The sequence below is a fragment of the Anoplophora glabripennis genome, unplaced genomic scaffold, assembly GCF_000390285.2.
Source record: "Anoplophora glabripennis isolate ALB-LARVAE unplaced genomic scaffold, Agla_2.0 scaffold642, whole genome shotgun sequence".
In the NCBI taxonomy this organism is placed as follows: Eukaryota; Metazoa; Arthropoda; class Insecta; order Coleoptera; family Cerambycidae; genus Anoplophora; species Anoplophora glabripennis.
This window is the reverse complement of record NW_019416725.1, coordinates 150032-170060: the sequence shown is the minus strand read 5'-3', so window position 1 is coordinate 170060 and position 20029 is coordinate 150032. Positions and strand designations below refer to the sequence as shown.

Sequence of the window (20029 nt, the reverse complement as noted above, 5' to 3'; positions counted from 1 at the left end):
ATGATTACCGGCAGAACTCTGTACGATGATTTTTTTAAGTAGAATTTTTCTTTGAAAAAAAAGTGTTTCAGACCGGAAAATATGAATATCTCGGAAACTTCTTGATTTTTTTATCTAAAAAAAATTGTGGTTATTTAAGACACAGCAAAGTATACTTTCACCAAGTTTCGTCAAAATTAAATTATTTTTGCGGAAATGAGAAATAAAAAACGAAAAAAAAGGAAAAAAAATGTTTTTCGCATTTTTCTCGGAAATTTTGAGGTTATCTTCAAAAGTGACCTCTACAAGAGTTGTAGATTTTTTCATGATCTACAACTTTTGTATTGGATACTTTTTTGTTTGACATCAACTTTCGCCAGAAATCTCAATGATACCATTTTTCACCCCTTTTCAACCCCCCAAATCAACCCTCCGCCGCTCCTGCTCACGCATTAATTTTTTTTTACGTTTATTATAAGCCCCTTTACCATTTCCACTTATAAAAGTCCAGGTAACAATTTTTTTTTCTCTAAGTGTAATTTGGTTGGACTATATTAGGAAATAGCGTACTGGGATCTTATTTCTTTGAGGGCAATTTGATCGGCGACATTTATTTGGATTTTTTGCTTTTTCAGCTGATTCTAGCCCTGAAATTAATTTCCCTAACCCTAATGAGCACGATATGCCTGCTGTTGATGTCTGGTTCCAACAAGATGGCGCCCCTCCACATTTTCGCCTCGATGTAAGAAATTACCTTAACGAAGTTTTTCCAATTCGATGGATAGGTAGAAGAGGGCCGCTTGAATGGCCACCACGCTCCCTTGACTTAACCCCACTAGATTTTTTTTGTGGGGTTGTCTAAAAAGCAAAGTATATGTGAACAGACCAGACACTATCGAAGGATTGAAAAATCGTATCAGAGAAACATAACACCAAATGTTATTCAAAATGTAATTGATAACTTTGATCACCGAATTGGGCATTGTACAATGGTTAATGGGGGCGGGGCCACTTTGAACATTTGCTGTAATAAAATAAAAAGTAGTACTTACTAAATTATTGTTTTCATTTAATTCAAAATAGAAAACATTGCAGAAAAGTGACAATTTCTATTTACTAATTGACCTGTTTAAGCAATTTTTTAAATTTTAACTAAAAAAAAAAGAATTTCATTCCATCATTTTGGGACACAATGTATACAGATTGAAGTGTATATTCTAATATAGAAACATAGTGTACAGGTTGAAGAGGTAAAAAGTACTTTGAGCTGAAATTCTTCAGTAAACAATTACTTTATTCCTGAAATTAAAGAATAAGACAGCATTTTTGATACAGCATTTTAATTTTCAATTTTCTGGAGTACCTACACTGTAAATCTAAAAGCATTAACAGACATCTTAAGTAGTGGGATGTAGGAGAACTTTACTTAACGTAAAAATAGGAAAATTAGGATACTTTTGCAACACCATAAAAGACGGATCACTTACTGTCGTTATTTCTGTTCATGTCAGACAAGTATAAACAAAACAATTATTTTTACTGCCGTACGTGTTAAAATTAGAATAGTGTGTGTGGGACATGTCATGATAAAGTGCTAAAAAGTAATTTAAAATAAACCGTACATCCACTAACGATTATATAAGAAGCGAAAATCACTTTTATAACAGAAAAAGGACGTAATTAAGAGCAATCAAAATCTTTTTATGATTGTACACTGTTTTAATGTACAAATTAAGCACGATTGCGATTTAAGCGAACTTTTTAAACAGGAATCATTCTTGGAGCGTATCTATGAACCCTGAACTTGAAGCAAATTGATAACGCTAACCAAAGTAAACAAACTTATAAAAGTCGTCATCGAGGAAAAATGTATTTACGATTGTGTAACGGCGTCCTCTGTTCAATTTGTAGGGAGTTATGACCGTTTACGGTTCATTGTCGAGATACAAGAAATAGAGAAACTGTCAAAGGAAACCGCCAATTAATACGGATGATGATGGGTCAACAAAACTTTACGTTTATTTGTCTAATAAAAATAATCAGTAAAAGCGTGGATTGATTCCATAAATTTTTCTATATTAGCCGTATTAATACACCGATTTGTGAAAAAATTAACCCCTGTATTAAACATGGGTGTAGGTAGTTTCTAAATATAAATATAAACAATTACCCCAGGAATTAAAAGTTATTAAGTTCAAAAATGTCAGAAATATTAAATTTAAATCCATCTTCTTTCTGCTTCTATTAATAAATTGGGAACATTTTAATTAACAAAAATTAAGTTGAAAACAGAATTTTTATTAATGTACAAAGGGCAGTAAAAATTATAGAAAATTGTTGACATCATCCGCCTAATGTGATATGACAACAGGGCGCTAGGCAGGCAAAAGACAATGGCCAACATTAATTCTTAATCTTAAAAAAGTTTTGGGTCATCTTGAATATGCAAAAATGTGCTGGCCTACTTAAATGAAGGACTTCTCAAAATTCATGAAAGAAGTAATTTTGATAGAAAACGCTTGTTTTTAATTAAAAATTGTAAATTTTCTATTGATTCATAAAGTATTTAGTATAGGGTTTTGCTGCCACTCTTTTGTCGAAATTTTCTATTAGTCTAGGAGCCAGATAGGTTTCCGTGGCCAATCAGAGTGCCACGGCTGCAAACCAATTATTCTTATGTATTTTGACCTCCTGAATCCAAAAAACTTGGTCGCAAAACCTGAAAATGGTTAGATTAATTGTTATTAACAAATTAAATGTTTAAATGGCTGTAAAAAGTTTATTTTTTTAGCTAGTACAATTTTTTATGCGTTAATAGATACGATTTCTCATAACAAACATTTATGTTTTTGAACTTTAAAAATATATTAACTTTAACCAGTTATTGCAAATTTAGTGCAAATGTCTTACATTTTTCGTCTCCGCGCGCCCCAATTTTACCATATCTCTGGTTCTATTGGACGGATTGAGACGCACGACATCTCATTTTAAAGCTTGAACTTTATTTTACAAGATAGGTAAGTTCCATTAATTAATTTATTTATTTAATAATTAATGACAGCTTAGAAAGTTGCCTTACAAACAAATAAAACCAGCATTTTCGTTGAAATTTCACAACTTTCTAAGCTGCCAATAATAAGAATAGAACTGAGACTTCAAAAAACCCTAAAGAAAAAAGTCCCACGCCGTTAAATAGCATGATCTGGCGGCCAATTCTGATCGAAACGGGAAATTACACGACCAGGAAATGACTCATGCAGTATTTTCTACGGACTGCTAAACCTCCCAAACCCAACCTGAACCGGAGGGAGATTCAAGCCCTTAAAGAGCTTCAGAATATTGAATCAATAATACTGCCTGACGACAAGGGGAACGCTACAGTCGTACTGAACACCGTTGACTACATAGCCAAGGTGGAAAACCTATTGTTGGATCCCATTTACAAGAACATCCGAAGCAACCCAGTCAAGAAAGTTGAGAAGAAGTTAGCCGCTGCAGTCCGATCCTCAAACGTACCCAAGGAACTCAAGGACACCTCAGCTGTACTGCCTGCCAAAGATTCACAAACCGAATCTCCCTCTTAGACCGATAGTGAGTGCAGTTGGATCAGCAACACATCCCAAATTTTTCTATGCGCATAAAAAAAACGTGGGCTTAACTTTTGGTGGCACAATATGTTAAAAAAATTCGAAAAATGTCATGTTTTTCTTCCTATTTAATTATGTAGAGTTGATTTTAGGCGAAAATGGAAGAGAAAAAAAAATTTTTGTAATTAAATTTTATAAAATATGACTAGTTTAAAATCGAATGAATCATGATTATTATTGTAAAAAAACGAAAAAATCGCTAAAAATTGGGTTAAAAAACATTATTTTTTAGGGAATTTTTTTTGGGGGCTTTAAATTGGGTATAGGACCTTTATACTTGGCTCAAAAAAGTTCATGTTATGTAGAATCATCACACCAAATTTCATCAAAATCGGTTCGATAGATTTTACATAATAATTTTACAATCCAGAATTTGACAAAAAATTTGCAATTTTCAAAATTTTGCACAGCAAAAACCAAGGCCCTTAGATACTTCAAAATTTAATCACATATAGAAGGGCTCTCAAGCTTTCAAACGCTTTTTGAAAAATTCGAATCTGTCGATTAGGAGAGCTCTGGCGCTTGTTTAAACATTGGTCGAATTTTTGTACTTATAAACAATTAGAATAACTTTGTGAATATTCAATCAAATCAAATTTTTTAAAGCTGGTTTTAAAAGTTATTGGACAGACGCTTCTTTAAAAAAAAACAGATCGGTTGGTCAATTAGTTACGGAGTTATAGCCAATCAAAGTTAACCGTCATTTACACTAAATGTACTGGGACATCCGGGCTAATTTTTCGAAAAATACCTTTGGTATTCCGAGTTCTTACCAGGTCTTAGTTTGCAATACTTCTCTTCATTGACAACCTACTTCAAAAAAAATTTAGTTATTTATGCAAGCGAGAAATTCAAGAAAATAGTACGGGCAGTGGTGGTGGGGGAAGCAGAGAGCGCGGCCGCTTCGGCCTGTTCGAAAGTCAATCGGCGAGTTCAAAACCGCGACGACCAAATTTTTTAATACCTCAGCTTCTAGAGGTCCGATTTTGATGATTTTTTTTTAAATCGATGTCTTGCGATTTAAAAAAAACAATTAAGTAGCATATTTTCAAATGGCAAATAATTAATAATTATTGGCCTTTCAACAGTCCGATAATTATTTATCTTTAAACTTCCTTTAATTATCAACTTTATTTTTTTTATTGAATCAAAGGTAAGTGCATAAACTTATATACTGTTTATCAAGGATCAAAAACAAATTTATTTAAATATCCTAAAATTGTTTAAACAACAATTATTTTCAAAATATGTCGAAAATTAGTAATTAATTTATTAATTATTAATTTAATCATAATTTCTTTTGTGATTAAAAAATAATTCAAATATTATTTACTGTTTAAAATATAAGCAAATGAGAAATTAACTCATTATATTACAAAATTATAGTAGGTACAAAAATTCGACCAAGCGCCAGAGCTCTCCTATTTGAGAGATTAGAATTTTTCAAAAAAGCGTTTGAAAGCTTGAGAGCCCTTCTATATGTGATTAAATTTTCAAGTATCTAATTGTCTTTGTTTTTCCTGTGCAAAAGTTTGAAAATTTGCAAATTTTTGAAGATTCTACATAACATGAACTTTTCTTCAGCCAAGTATGAAGGTCCTATACTCAACTTCCCTAAAAATTAATGTTTTTAACCCCATTTTTGGCGATTTTTTCGAATGAATCATGATTTATTCAATTTGTAACTAGTCAAATTTTGTAAAATTTAATTACAAACATTCTTTTCCTCTTCCATTTTCGCCTAAAATCAACACTTGAAAAGGTACATAATTAAATAAGAAAAATATGACATATTTCGAATTTTTTTAACATATTGTGCCGCCAAAAGTTAAGCCCATGTTTTTTTTTATGCGCACAGTACAAAATTTTAATTTCTAGCGATATTTGAAAGCCAAAAAGTCAAAAACCTCCGTGGATATACGATTCACCCAAATATGGACTCTTTGAAATAGATACAGTCTGGACTATAAACTAACTGCTCTCAAAAGTTCCTCGCATCTTGGTATCACAATGAGAAACCATAATGCAAGGCAACCAACTGAAATAACGATCTAGGTTACTACTTTGCAACACTGACTAAACTTTGATATAACTAGGAACAGAGTTTAGGGTGCCGCAAAAGTTAGTAAAGTTAGTTAATCTACTTCATTATACAGACGTAGTATAGTAAAATAGCGACAAAGTGCATACGTAATTGTTGTCTGAAAGTTGAGGTTAACGATATTCTAGAGAAACCGCATTTCAATTTTGTTGTTAGAATTACTAATAGAAATATAATTGAAAATGTATATCTTCTATTAAATCAATAAATTTAACGACGCTATTCTCTATTTACTAAGACGACAAATTAATTACATTGCTATGGGAAAGCTGTGACGAACGCATTGTATTATTTGCTCGTAAATAATCGAGATGTACTTTCATGGAAGTTGACCCAGAAACGTCAGAATGGGAAGTGAGGAGGGCGCCTTCGAACGGCTTTTGGGGATATTCCAAGGACTCGAGACTAAAGGATTAAGCCCTATCCCACTGAATTATATTCATTGAAAATAAACGACATTTTGACATATACAACGTTTTCCCGAAATCAATTTTTCCATGTGTATTTCTCAAAGCATTAACTGCGTTCCAGTTTGGTTAAATTTATTTCATAATATTTATAGGTATCAAATTTTTAAATCCAAAATTTACATTTATTATCCCGTAATAATGAGTATGTGTCGATGAAAATGAGCACCAATTGAATCTTCTCTTTTTACGGGAAATTTAACAATTTTAAGACAAAACCCATTTTTTTTCAAGAATTAACATTATTCAGATATGCAGTTGTCTTCCTTAAATATATTCTCCGTACGTGCTCTCTGATGCTAGGAATAAAATGTTTTAAGATAATATGATGATAATATAGAATTATAGACCTGTATCTATGCCTAACAGTCTATCAAAAATTTTTGAATATGCGTATTTGGACAGACTATTCAAATTTTTGGTAAAAAATAATATACTCTCGGAGCATCAACATGGGTTTCAACCGCTAAAATCGACAAATACAGCTATGTTTGCTTTTTTCAATCAAATAATTGAATTTTTTGACGCAGGAGACAGTCCAGTTGCAATACTATGTGATTTGAGCCGAGCCTTCGATTGCGTCAACCATAATAAATTGTTTAGCATTCTTGAAAACTATGGAGTTAGAGGAATTACTTTAAACTGGTTAAAATCATTTTTGTGTGACCGTCATCAATTTGTGTCTTTGCCTATAAAAAACAATAATCAGAAGTCTCATTTTAAATCAAGAACTTTAAATGTTGACATTGGAGTCCCACAAGGATCTATCCTGGGCCCAGTACTATTTATCTTATATATTAATGAAATTAATTCTGCTGTAAAGGGATGTCATCTTACTGTCTACGCGGATGACGTAGCCATGGTAATTTCTGACAAGAATCATGACGTTTTGATGCGAAGATGTTCTGATGCTTTAAATAATATTGTGAGCTATCTTAATAGTTATAACCTCTTTTTTAATGCCGAGAAAACTAATTTATTACAAATTCATAATTATCAAAAAAAGTAGAGAATATTACGGTTAAAATTAATGATAGTTTTTTGTCTCCTTCGCATGGCGCAATACGATTTTTGGGTCTTTATATCGACGAAAATTTGCATTGGAGGCACCACTGCGATAAGTTAATTAGTAGCTTAAATAAATTAAATTTTCTTTTTATAAATTTACGGACGGTATTATCACAACATCAACTTTTAAATATATATTTTGCAAAAGTTGATTCAATTTTAAGGTACGGTATATGTTTCTGGGCTGGTTCGACTTCTAATCATACTGTATTTATTTCACAAAAAAGAGTTATTAGAGCTAGTGCCAGAATATCTTCTATGAAATCATGTAGACCTTTTTTTTAGGAAATATGGAATTTTGACGTTAACAACATTGTATATTTATGAATTATGTATATATGTATTTAACAATGTGCGCTCATTTTTATTAAATGAAGATATTCATAGTTATAATACACGTCGTAAACATGACTTTTACATTTCATCAGTAAAGTTTAATGTAACCAAAAAATCTCCAAATTACATCGGACTACAAATATTTAATCGTCTTCCAGATCATTTAAAATCGTTACAAAATATTAAAAAGTTCAAAAAGAAATTAAAAATTTATCTGATAGATAAGTCTTTTTATTCACTGTCAGAGTACATGTAATTTTATGTGACTATGTGCATCAATGTCTGAAATGTTCCGATCTGTTAATATTTTATTATGTAGAAACCTACTTTATAAATAAGTTTGATTGTTTTTATTTTTATCTATATACATATTACAGTATATTTTTAATGCGTATATGTTTGCTCTCTGAATACAGTTAAACCTGTAATCTCTTTTAATTGACTATTCCTANATTATTATTAATTATTATTATTATTATATCATATGTCTTACATATTAATGATTTTTTTTTTAAAGCAAGACCCTATAACCTTTAAACGAAGCATTTTTGGACTAAATTAAGTTGACCTAAATTGATGTATATATGATCACTGTTTTGTAGATCACCTTGTATAAAACTGTTCCACAAATAGCGATTATCGTGAGAATCACACAAAAATATGATGTAATTTCTCTATACATCCAAAATGTAACCATACATCATAAAATTATTTTTACTGCTGTAAACAATTGACATCATCTTTGAACTATTGCTATTTTACACCGCTGGACTATTTGCCTTAAAGGAAATCTACAGGATGTCCTGATTTATAGATATAAATAAGTGAGGTTCAAATATGTTTTTTTAAATCCCTAAGAACGCGTTTAGTATTACAACTTCCTTAAAACTGTAAATCTTAAATTTATTACTTTTTTTAAAGTTCAATTAAAAAAAATGTATGTATTTTTTTTAACCGAAATCTATACCCCACGAAATGCCTCTGTGTTAACATATAGGGATATCTAAACATTTCTAAATTGATACTGTCTGAATTATTTATTTGTTGCATCGTTTTGGTTTTTTGTTTATTTGTTGGATATTTTGAAAACTGAAAAAAAATTTCAAAAAATACTGACTTGCGACAAAAGGGTAATTTTTAATGAAACTAGTTTTGCCTAGCCACAAAATCTGACAGTAACCAAAAATAGAAAAATACCAAATGAACTGTGAGATTTTAGGTTAGGTCAAACCTATTTTCAAGTAACGCTTGACTGATTCTTTTGGCACGAGGGTGTATTTCATTATTTTTTTAACTGCATAAATGTCACAAAATACTTGTCATTACTCAATACGAACGTCAAACGTATAACTTTTGTGCTTACAAAATGTTTTCTCATTCAGAAAAAGTTGATATGTTGATAATTTACGGTGAGTCACAAAAAAATTCAAGAAGATCTGCAGAGTTATATCGAGAAAGGTACCCAGAGCGCCCCATTACTGATCATAGAACCTTTACAAGATTGGAGGCGACGAAATGAAAATGCATTTTTTGTTCGGAAAAATCAAATAATTGACCGAAGGGTAAGAAACAATATTAATACAGCTAGACTGTTACAGTACCTCGACTAAAATCCACGAAATTCTATGCGGCATGCTAGTTTGGAATTGACTTATTTTTTAAGTGTAATTATTGTTATCATCACCTTTTGTTTTAACTGTATTAAAGAATTATCGAGTTTAATCCTTTTATTTATTCTTAACGACATTTATGCACTTTAAACAACGAACATTCAATTATTTTCCAACGACTGATTACTTGATCCTTTCACCGCTAACGTGATTTTTAGGTGGTATTTCTTTTGAGACTCTTTAGAGCGATACTAAATCATAAAATGGACTGCCCCCAATTACTTGAGCTGCTCAGATTCCATGTTCCCTTAACGGCAACCCGACATAATAGTTTATTTTATCTACTCACCCCGCGTACCAATGTATTAAAATTTTCGCCATTATATTTCATGTGTAACAACTGTAACAACTTACAGAACAGAGTTGATATTTTCAATTGTTCTTATAATTCATTGAAAAAAGTATTTTTGTAGCTTGTCAGTTTTAATTTGTAGTTTTGTGTTCAGGAAATGTGAATTTATATATTGTATTCATTTTGACTAGTTTTTTTTTCTTTTATGTATTTATGTGTTTTATATGTGTTTATATATGTATATGAGTATATGTATATGTTTTGTCTTATTTTGTATCTTGTTTCTTGGTACATTTGTTGTTCATGTAATTATGTTTGTTTTTTCCCATCCTATAAATTGTTTCAGTACTGTTGGTAACTTTTAAACGGGAAGTAATACAGAAAAATTTCCCTGAAAAAATATAATCGATGACGTCATTAGTCGTTTCTGTCAAATCCCAAAGATAATACTTTCGATTGAAAACGGAGCTTACCTCATCCCATTTAACAACACGTGTCCCAAATTTTATTTAAATTTTTTGTATTATTATGGTAGTAGGCCCATACTATCGACTTTGAGACACCCTGTATAGACCCTTTAGAAACACCCCGTATTTCAAAAATATACAGCTAAAAAAAGGGTTAAGCATTTCTAATTATGAGGAAGTTATAGTTCACAAATGTGGGCATTTTTAGATTGTAACTAATATTTTGAAAATATATTTTTTTATTTATTATATTGGCGGCTTGTACACTATAAATCTGTCCATGCTGTACGTCGCACTCCACAGATGCCAAGACAGACTCAACACGCGTAATCAAATGAATAACTTATCTATAAATTACCCTGGACATTCCGATACAAACTACGCAGAAGACATACACACGCAGAGAACACCAACTAAACTACGATCTACTTATTTACTTTGGCGAAATTGACGCAGAACATGTCATAGCAGGAGAGCGTCATCTGGAACGTCTTCGCGGGATATCCTAGCACCAAGAACTAACTGGCGATCCCCCTCGATCAGCACGTCACCAGAACCACCGCACCGATCGCGATATATCCCCTTCGGACGGCGGAACGGAACACACCCCTTTCTCGAGACGACGGATGCTAGATAGGCGCGACGCCGACGGAGACGGCGGCCTTCACGACGCCGACTGATGCATCTCTCGCGGCGGGCGTCGCCGATCGGGCTCTCCGGCTGGAACTGAGCGGGCGCTGCCGAGGAGCCGCTAAAAGCGAAAGCGCCTGCCGCCGCCTTGTACCGGGAGCGATCGTTAGTTTCGGGACGCCCGGCACAGGAATAAACGCCGCTTCCGCATTCCCCATCGCCCCGAGGACCGGCCTCCGAGGTGTCGATTTTATTAGGCGGCCGCTGGCGCCCAAAGAGAAGGCTGAGGCTTCGTCGAAAATGTACAGTGTGGACCGATTTAGTAAGGCCAAAAAATGTTGCTTAGCTTAAAATTCAATATGGCGCCCAAAAGAAACAAGAAAGTTGATGATGGTTTCTCGCAACCGAAACGTCGCAATGAAAATCCAAATATACCGTGAAATTCCTCGAAAAAACTTGCTGTGAAAAAGTGTTGTCAAATTTTAAAAGTTCCTCTAAATATAAAAGTTATAGACAATTTTTGAAGACTCAACATTTACTTTTTTTTTCAAAAACTCAAAAAGCTGAAGAGCTAGAACCGATCTGCAAACGCTATTACGTTAGCAAAAGAACTGTCTAAAACTTTCCCCATTTACCATGTTCCTATCTCCAGGTATCTTCCAAGATACCAATACATGTATCACCAAAATGGTCCACACTGTATGGATGTTGGTAGAAGAGTGCCTCAGGGTCCATATTAGGCTCAATCATATTTCATATTTATTTAGAAAAAAAATGGTAAAGAACAAAATTGTAGCATATGTATAGAGTTAGATCAAGTCTGTTACTGATTTTGTACAAGATACATACTTTCAATATTTACATATATTTCTTACTGGCATAAATCATGTGTAAATTTATCTATCTATCTATCTACCAAAATAAAATTTGTTAGTCAAATCCACATCTGTGTCCATTTTTAAAAATAAACCATGAGACTTTTGACTTAAATCAAAATGTACGTAATAAAAGCAATCGACCAAGTAAAAGATTTCACATTCCTTTCTGTAAATATAAAATATCTTTTGATTCGCCATTTCATTCATGTTTCAAAGCTTTTAATTAACTGCCTTGTGATGTAAAGAACTTAAACGATTTCATATCTTTTAAGAAAAGACTGCACAAATGCTTGATCGGAAATATATTTTGCACTATGAATTAATTTTTTGTTTCCTAAAGTAGCCAATAAATAAGGTATAAAGTATGTAGGTTTAACATTTAAAAAAATGTGACTATACCTATACAATGCTTATTTTCAAGGAAAATAAGGTTTATTATTATAGAAAATTTTAAAAAATCGATGGCATAAATCGCGTACTGCCCTGTCATTAAACAACGTAAGTACTAAAGGCCGATTTACACCGGTAGATTAAGTACACTAACATACTCTTCTGCAAATCACTTTACTAGTTTCGAGATAGAAATCATTCATAGCAAAACTGCAGGAGTTTTATATTGGTAGATTAAGTAGTAGAGTATATTAATATACTTTTCTCTAAATTACTATATTAATTACGTAAGTACTAAAGGCCGATTTACATCGGTACACTAATATACTCTTCTCCAAAACAGTCTACTAGTTTCAGTACAAAAATCATTCATAACAAAACTGCAGGAGATTTAAATTGGTAGATTAAGTAGTAGAGTGTACGAACATACTTTCCTCCAAATTACTCTACTAATTTTGTATGTAAGTACTAAAGGCCGATTTACATCCGTAAGTACTAATGGCCGATTTAAATCGGTAGATTAATATAGTATACTAATGTACCCTTCTCCAAAACACTCTACTAGTTTCAGTACAGAAATCATTCATTACAAAACTGCAGGAGATTTACATTGGTAGATTAAGTAGTAGAGTGTACTAACATACTTTCCTCCAAATTACTCTACTAATTATGTGTGTAAGTACTAAAGGACGATTTACATCCGTAAGTACTAAAGACCGATTTACATCGGTAGATTAATATGGTATACTAATATACCCTTCTCCAAAACACTCTACTAGTTTCAGTACAGAAATCATTCATTACAAAACTGCAGGAGATTTACATTGGTAGATTAAGTAGTAGGGTGTACTAACATACTTTCCTCCAAATTACTATACTAATTAAGTATGTAAGTATTACAGGCATATTACATCGGTAGATTAATTAGTATACTAATATACTTTTCTCCAAATCACTCTACTAGTTTCGGTATGGACTAAAGGCCGATTTACATCGGTAAGTATTAAAGGCCGATTTACATCGGTAGATTAAGTATATTAATATACTCTTCTCCAAATTACTGTACTAGTTTCAGTATGGAAATAATTCATAGCAAAACTAGATGAGATTTACGTTGGTAGACTAAGTAGTAGAGTGTACTAACATACTTTTCTCTAAATTACCTTACTAATTATACAGGGTGGGCCACCAGTAACGCCTCGGTCGCTCGATGTGTAGGTTGATTACGGCTACAATTTAAAAATATTTTGAAATATACAGGAAAAGCGTACCATATCAAAGTTATGTATTTTTAAATGGAACACCCTGTATTTTACTGCATTTTTAAAAGCACCATAAAAAAATAGGTGAAATTTATTAAAGGTTCTGTATACCTAGGACTTGTGAGATATTTCAATTTTAGTGAAAATGCAGGCTTTGCGTAGAAATTTAATATTTGCAATAAAAAAATAATTTTAAGGAAGCAGCTTTGGAGAGTGGATCCTTGATGTTATAAATTATTATATTTGTCGGCACTTAATATTATACAGAGTGTTCAAAAAACTGCTGAATACTTCTCTCACCTTTAAACAGGAATAATTTGGTTATTTTACATGGGACACCCAGTATATTTTTACTTTGGAAGTTAGGAAATTTAAAACTCTTTCGAACTGTGTATAGGTTCCCTATACCTATCTCTAACGGTGTTGGAGATATTTGTGCCGTTTCGTAAACTTACTTGGTAGTTGAAAAATAGTTCTCCAAACTACCATATTAAATTTGGCAAAAAAAAGGCAGTACAGATAAAGTTTAGTAAAGAAGAGTCAAAGGTCAAAGCAAAACAATACGCCATTTTACATTGTATTTATAAGAATTTATTTCATTTATTTATTGTGTATGTTAATTTCACTGGTTTCTGTGACTGTCCATTTAGTTTCTATAACTACCTTCTACACTCGCATATTTGCAGTACTAGAAATTTCATATTTGCTTTTATATTACATTTAACGTTAAACAATGTAAATAACAGTAAAAAAAAACAATAAATATCTCCTCATACAGTTGGTAAAGTACATCAGCTTATTTCGTTTAACTAATATCACGAGTGTCTGTTTACACAAGGCGATGGCTGTTTATTTTTCTTGTAGCACATACCAAATTGTATGGCCCCTGGATGACATAACAAAACGGTAGCCTCAGATTTATGCAGCTTTTAAACAAGCTCATAGGGGCCGTCAAATATTTTCACATGTTTATAATCTTCAAACAATCATTTACATACTTAAACGTCATCGGGAAGGCCTCTAAACAAAATATTATTTTAGATTAGAGGTTCGGGAATTTTCGAAAAGATAAATAAATGACTAAATGCGAGGAAAATCGTCAGTACAAAAATATATTGTCGTGTATACAAAACAGAAAAAAGACCGGGTAACTTCATATTATATTTACAATAGGTATGGAGTAAAATATACATTTTTACGTTTATTTATAGTAATATAATGTTTCGTGTAGCTTTACGATTGTGTTGTATACAGGGTTGGGCAGATGTGTAGGAACACCTGTGTACTAGGTGAACCATATGTTTCATTAGAAAATATCTTTATCAAAAGTTTTTGTAGTATTTTTATTATTTTCAATGATTTACTTTAATTTCCCACTTCATTTTTTAGAGATACGGCGTTGTCGGTAGTTTTTTTAAATGGACCGCCTTGTTTATTTTAACATATTTAGAAAGACAGATTTTCACCGATTACAATAATAAAGAGTTTGATGGGTCTGCGATTTTTTTTAAATGTTGAATAAAACAATAAAATAAAGAGTAAAAATTGTATTTAATGAAAATGAAATCAACTATTCCTGTCAGATGCAGTCAATAGCGACAGATAGTTATAATGATTAATATTGCTGTTCAATCTTCAAGTTATGGATGAAATGTGAAAGAATTTCGTTGTTGATGATGATTGGTTTTGGAGGCAGGAAGAGATCTCTGCACGATGCATGCAATACCTATTTTTAATGCGACTTTCTCTGAAAGAAATTCCCATAAGTATTTCAAAATGAACAGTTTCAACGGTTGTGAAAAACTTTCATGAAACGGGAAATGTGAAAAATTTTACAAAACCCGGCGCACGAAATTCAGCTACAAATGAATATAAGTCACTAGATGTTCTTCTCAATCTACAAGAACAAAAAAATTTAGTGCCTCAAGTAGCCTTATATCACAATATTAGCGAGAGATCCATAAGGAGAATATTGTCCAAAAATAAATTTCATTCATATAAAGTACATTTAGTACAAGAATTAAATGAGGATGGTTCTGATAGAAGGATGCAATTTTGTGAGGAAATGATAAACAACATTGAGAATAATGGAAAGTTTCTCAATAATATACTTTTCTCCGATGAATCGACATTCTGCTCGAACGGTTTTGTAAATCGGCATAACTGTCGTTACAGGAGTTATCAAAATCCACATTGGATAGAAGAAAATCACTCAAATCACACTCAATATCCTCAGAAATTAAATGAATGGATGGGCATAATCAGAGGACACATTATCGGCTCATTCTTTCTTAGAGAAAATTTGAACTATAGTCATTATTAACAACTTTTGCGCGAGCAAATTGTTCCACCATTAATTTATTTTCCAAACCAAGCAAATCCTGAACTACTCTCAAAAGACATTTCATATCAATAAAAATGTAAATAATGTATTTCCACAGAGACGGCTAGGGCGAAGACGATATATTGAATGGCCACCGCGATCGCCAGATTTAAGTCCGTTAGACTATTTCCCTTGGAGTTATTTAAAATCTGTTGTCTACAAGACCAAGCCTCAGTCGTTAGAATAATTGGAAGATGTAATTAGGATGGCCGTTCAAGAAAAATCACAGCATGCCATTCAAAATTCCTTAAGAGCCTTCGTTGATCGATTAGGATATTGTCAGGCTGCTGAAGGTGACCAGTTTGAAAATTTGTTATGATTTTTTTTTAATATTCAAGTGCTCCATATTTTGCAATAACAAAATTCATTTTCATTAAATAAAATTTTTACTCTTTATTATATTATGACCCACCAAATCCTATATCATTGTAATCGGTGAAAATCTGTCTTTCTAAAAATGTTAAAATAAATATCTTTAAAAATAAAGTAGATGTTGGAATTAAAGTACGTCACTGAAAGGAATAAAAATACAAAAACTTCTGATAAATGCATTTTTTAATCAAACTGTATCAAACTTATGGTTCACCATGTACACAGGTGTTCCGACACATTTGCCCAACCCTGTATACAAATATGTAGGTACACAATACAGGGTGATTCACAACTTATCCAAAAAAATTTGGGAATAGATGCGGCATGAGAAATGAGGTCAATGTCTTAAAAAAAAATTTGTGAAATCCTTATAGTTTCCGAGAAAAAAAGTATTGAAGTGGTAGTACATTCAACCATTACATAGCTGGACAACTGTAGTCTAGCGTCATTCGCAATATGCGTGGAGAGCCACGTGGCCTCAGCGACTGAAATCCGATTTTACAATCGTCGTTGCGTTAGTATTTACCTGTTACCTGTGGTGTTTACAATAGTTTTTTAGTAGTTAAAAAAAATGGCTTGCGTGTATAGCAACTCGGAGTTGATGATATCGTTTTAATTTATGGTGAAGCAAGATCGTAGAAACTGAGTAAAACGGACCTAAATGTGTTTACACGTCGGTGGATAAAATTTTGAACAGTTGTTGTAACATCAGGTATATCAAATTATTTTATTATTTAAAACCACAAATTAATTTTATTAATTAATAACGACAAAAGCAGTTGAATTTGCCGATATAAAAATAGGTGCTATAAAATTCTATTCATTTCTTTCCTTGAGAAAGTTGTTGTCCGTTTTTATCACTTTGCCGCCATGCCGGTCGCATTGCGCGGGGTAAGGTTTTATAGTGGACTAGTTTCCAGTGCCGTGCAGAAGTGAATTTTTAAATTATTTTGGAACTGCCCTTTTTGATTTTTTCTTTACAAAATTGTATTTGTAAGAGTCCTCTGTACATCCAATTTTTTATTTTTTTGGATAAGTTCTGAGTCACCCTGTATAAATCACATTAAAAATTTACAATGAATATTATGTACTTATTAATTTTACACCGACATTTGATGAAATTTACAGCTTATTATACAAACAGCGGTAATTTTACAATAAAATTACATATTTTTGGGTAATTATTTAGAAAATTTATAACCTACTAACATGAAATTCTGTTATTACATAACCGTAGTTCCAGTTAAACTAAACATTTACAGCACCAACATATATTTTTCTATAAATTTAATGTCATTTTCTTGTAATTTTACACTGAATACTAAAGGGGCCCCTTCTATGGATTTTGACAGCGGGTCCGCCCCCACAGAGCATAGGCTGAGAACAACATCGCAATTGTGGACTCAACTTCAATTAGAATTCCATACTGCTGACAGCAACCAACTGATTGTAGCAATTTTATTGTATCTTTTTCGTGTCAAGTACAAAAACATTTTGAGATTCGTGATATTAACCTGAATTGTTAACACTTCATAAAAATGTAATTTTATCGTAAACATTTTCCTTATCTTTATTTGGTTAGTAATCAAATTCGTAAATATATTAAAAAAAAAGTGTCGCATCATTTATAGCATTACTTTACAAAATGATTCATGACCCATTTCTTGAAGTCACACAGTTAACATTTAGACCTTAGGTTTAGTATTTTTTTCAATTCAAATCACATAATCTAACTGAAACTTAAAAATATCACAACAATCGATATCTGCGTTTCGTCGCATCCCTCATCAGGGTATCTTGTTCTATCTACCCCCCGCCCGAAGGTAGATAAATTAAAAAGGGAACACCCTGTATAAACGTGTATATTACCGCAAAACTTTAAAAATAAACTTAAATTTAAAGTCATAAATCACGACAATAAGGGGCAACCAAACCTTCGTTTGTGGGTCACAACCGCTGGGGAGCGCGATGTTTTTTTGCAGCATCCTTGTACGAATAAAAGAGTTGTCGGCCGGAGTGTTCATCTCGCGCGGACCCCAAAAATATCGATCCGGAACCGGGCATGTTACCGAACTTACGTAAAACAACGCTTGCAACACCAAACGAAAAGGGGGCAGAATTGGAACGAAAGTTTTTCGAAACACAAGCGATTTTTTTCTGACAGATCCTTTGAAATAGATACGCGGTCGAACATACAAATAGCGAAATGGAATTCACAAGTTACTTTTGAACACGCCTTTATCAACTTTACAAAGGCCTTCGAAAAAGTAGAACAAGAATTAACTACAAAAAAAAAATCAATCACTGTGGCGTAAATGAAAAATCGATATTTTATTGACCATTAACTGGACAAATTACGAGCAGTTATGAAGGTTGTGTTATAAATCATATCATAAAGATGAATTGTGCGAACAGCGAGGTCACCTTCCAAATTATAATTTGGGTCCAGTCTTATTTTTAACCTTTCTAATCGGTATCAGTGAATACAGAACGAATAAAGAAATTGATGGGTGGAATGTACATTTATTAAGAATGAATTAAAAATATATTTTACGTAGACACTAAATTAGTTAGTACTTTTGCTAGAAATTGAAAATAATAGCATATAAAAGGTATGACTAAAAATACATTTCTTAGATTCACACCTTTCCTGGTACTTTCCTGAAAACTTATGGTCTCATCAATATCTGTAAAACCACCATTTTCGACACCTTCGAATCCAATTTTCGCGCACTTGCTGGAAAACTCCCCAACAAAAGGAAATAGTGGTACGCAAAAAACACTCCGACACGATCGAATCCAGATACCAACTGAATTGCGCATTGCTGGTTGCTGGACACGTTAGTACCTCGTGTTAATAAACCGCCGCGCCGTTGTCACATCGCTCGATATGAATTTTATCGAATTTTAAATTTATTGCAACGCAATTAAGCATAAAGAAGCTCAAAAAAAAGTGATAAACATTGTATTTTATGGTATTTTATGTCAATATTCCTTAATTAATCGAACTTTTGCACATCAAGTTGGAGATTTTGATAATTTTTTTTTCTCGGAAGTGGTTGAGATTAGGACCCATGTTATATAAGATTTTTTTGTTTATTTTAATGTATTCTATCGTCTGTTAAAATTAAGGCAGTCAAACTTATAACACCCTGTATACATTCGAACAACTATCAAAATATCTCGATTTGCATTAGAAAAATTTTAGTTTTTTTTTACAGAAAAACATGTACGTAAATGTAATTCCTTTTAGAAAATAACACACTCCTTTGAATCCATAAACTGAAGAAAGAATACTATAAACCTCAAGACTATAGTGCATCTAGAGAAAATGCACTTTAGTTCCTTTATTTTAGGTCAGCTATGAAAAATATATCATACAAACTTTGCCAGCAATATTTCGTCCTAGAAATTAGAAGATACACTTTAGTCACTGCACTTTAGCTTGATCAATTATCAATTTATTTGACTGGTATCCATCTGTACATTTCTATTTTAGAAAGTAGGTATCTATTTGTTATGAAGTTTGTAAAGAATTAAAATAAACTTTAGTGTCTATGTGTATACGCTACTTTTGGGAGTCCACTCTCTCATGGACGTTGTTATAAGGGCGCCGGCTGTATAATTTAAATAGTGTTTCCACAAAGACAAATAATTTCAAACATTTAATAACTTAATAATCTAAAGCTTATCAAATAATAGGAATGTTATGTCATGTCATCTGAGTATTTTCAAATACGCCGCAGTAAAACGAATAAACATGTGCAAAAAACGATCAAACCATCAAGGTTTTAGGTACTGAAATCTACGAAAATACTAACTTTTTTATATACAACTCCACATGTAAATATCCTTATAACATATACATGCTTAGTCCTACATATAAAATTGTTTACTTTTATTTATAAGTACGTGAAAATAATTCTTAAAATGTGGGATTAGGATAACAGCAAACGCATGTTTTACAAATGCTTCTTTTTAAGTTATTATTTTATTTGAGTAAATTTAAATAGTAACAATGAATAAACAGAACATCAAGGATTTTATTTTTGCGCTTACTTTTGTTCTACACGTTTTACTTTTCAAG

The 20029-nt window shown here is 32.2% G+C and overlaps 1 protein-coding gene across 2 annotated transcripts in view; it reads right to left on the bottom strand.

Annotated features, from left to right (window-relative positions):
* LOC108911457 (GTPase-activating protein CdGAPr) overlaps positions 1 to 20029 on the bottom strand; it is a 114132-nt gene that overhangs the window by 64116 nt on the left and 29987 nt on the right. Inside the window, exon 1 of one of the 2 annotated variants that reach the window (XM_018716398.2) lies at positions 10465 to 10711. The exons of the other annotated variant lie outside the window; for it this stretch is intronic. Within the exon in view, the coding sequence (XP_018571914.1) occupies positions 10465 to 10509 (45 nt within the window). The 5' untranslated portion in view covers positions 10510 to 10711. Of the gene's footprint in view, positions 1 to 10464; positions 10712 to 20029 lie in introns of those variants that run through there. 2 annotated transcript variants of the gene reach the window in all.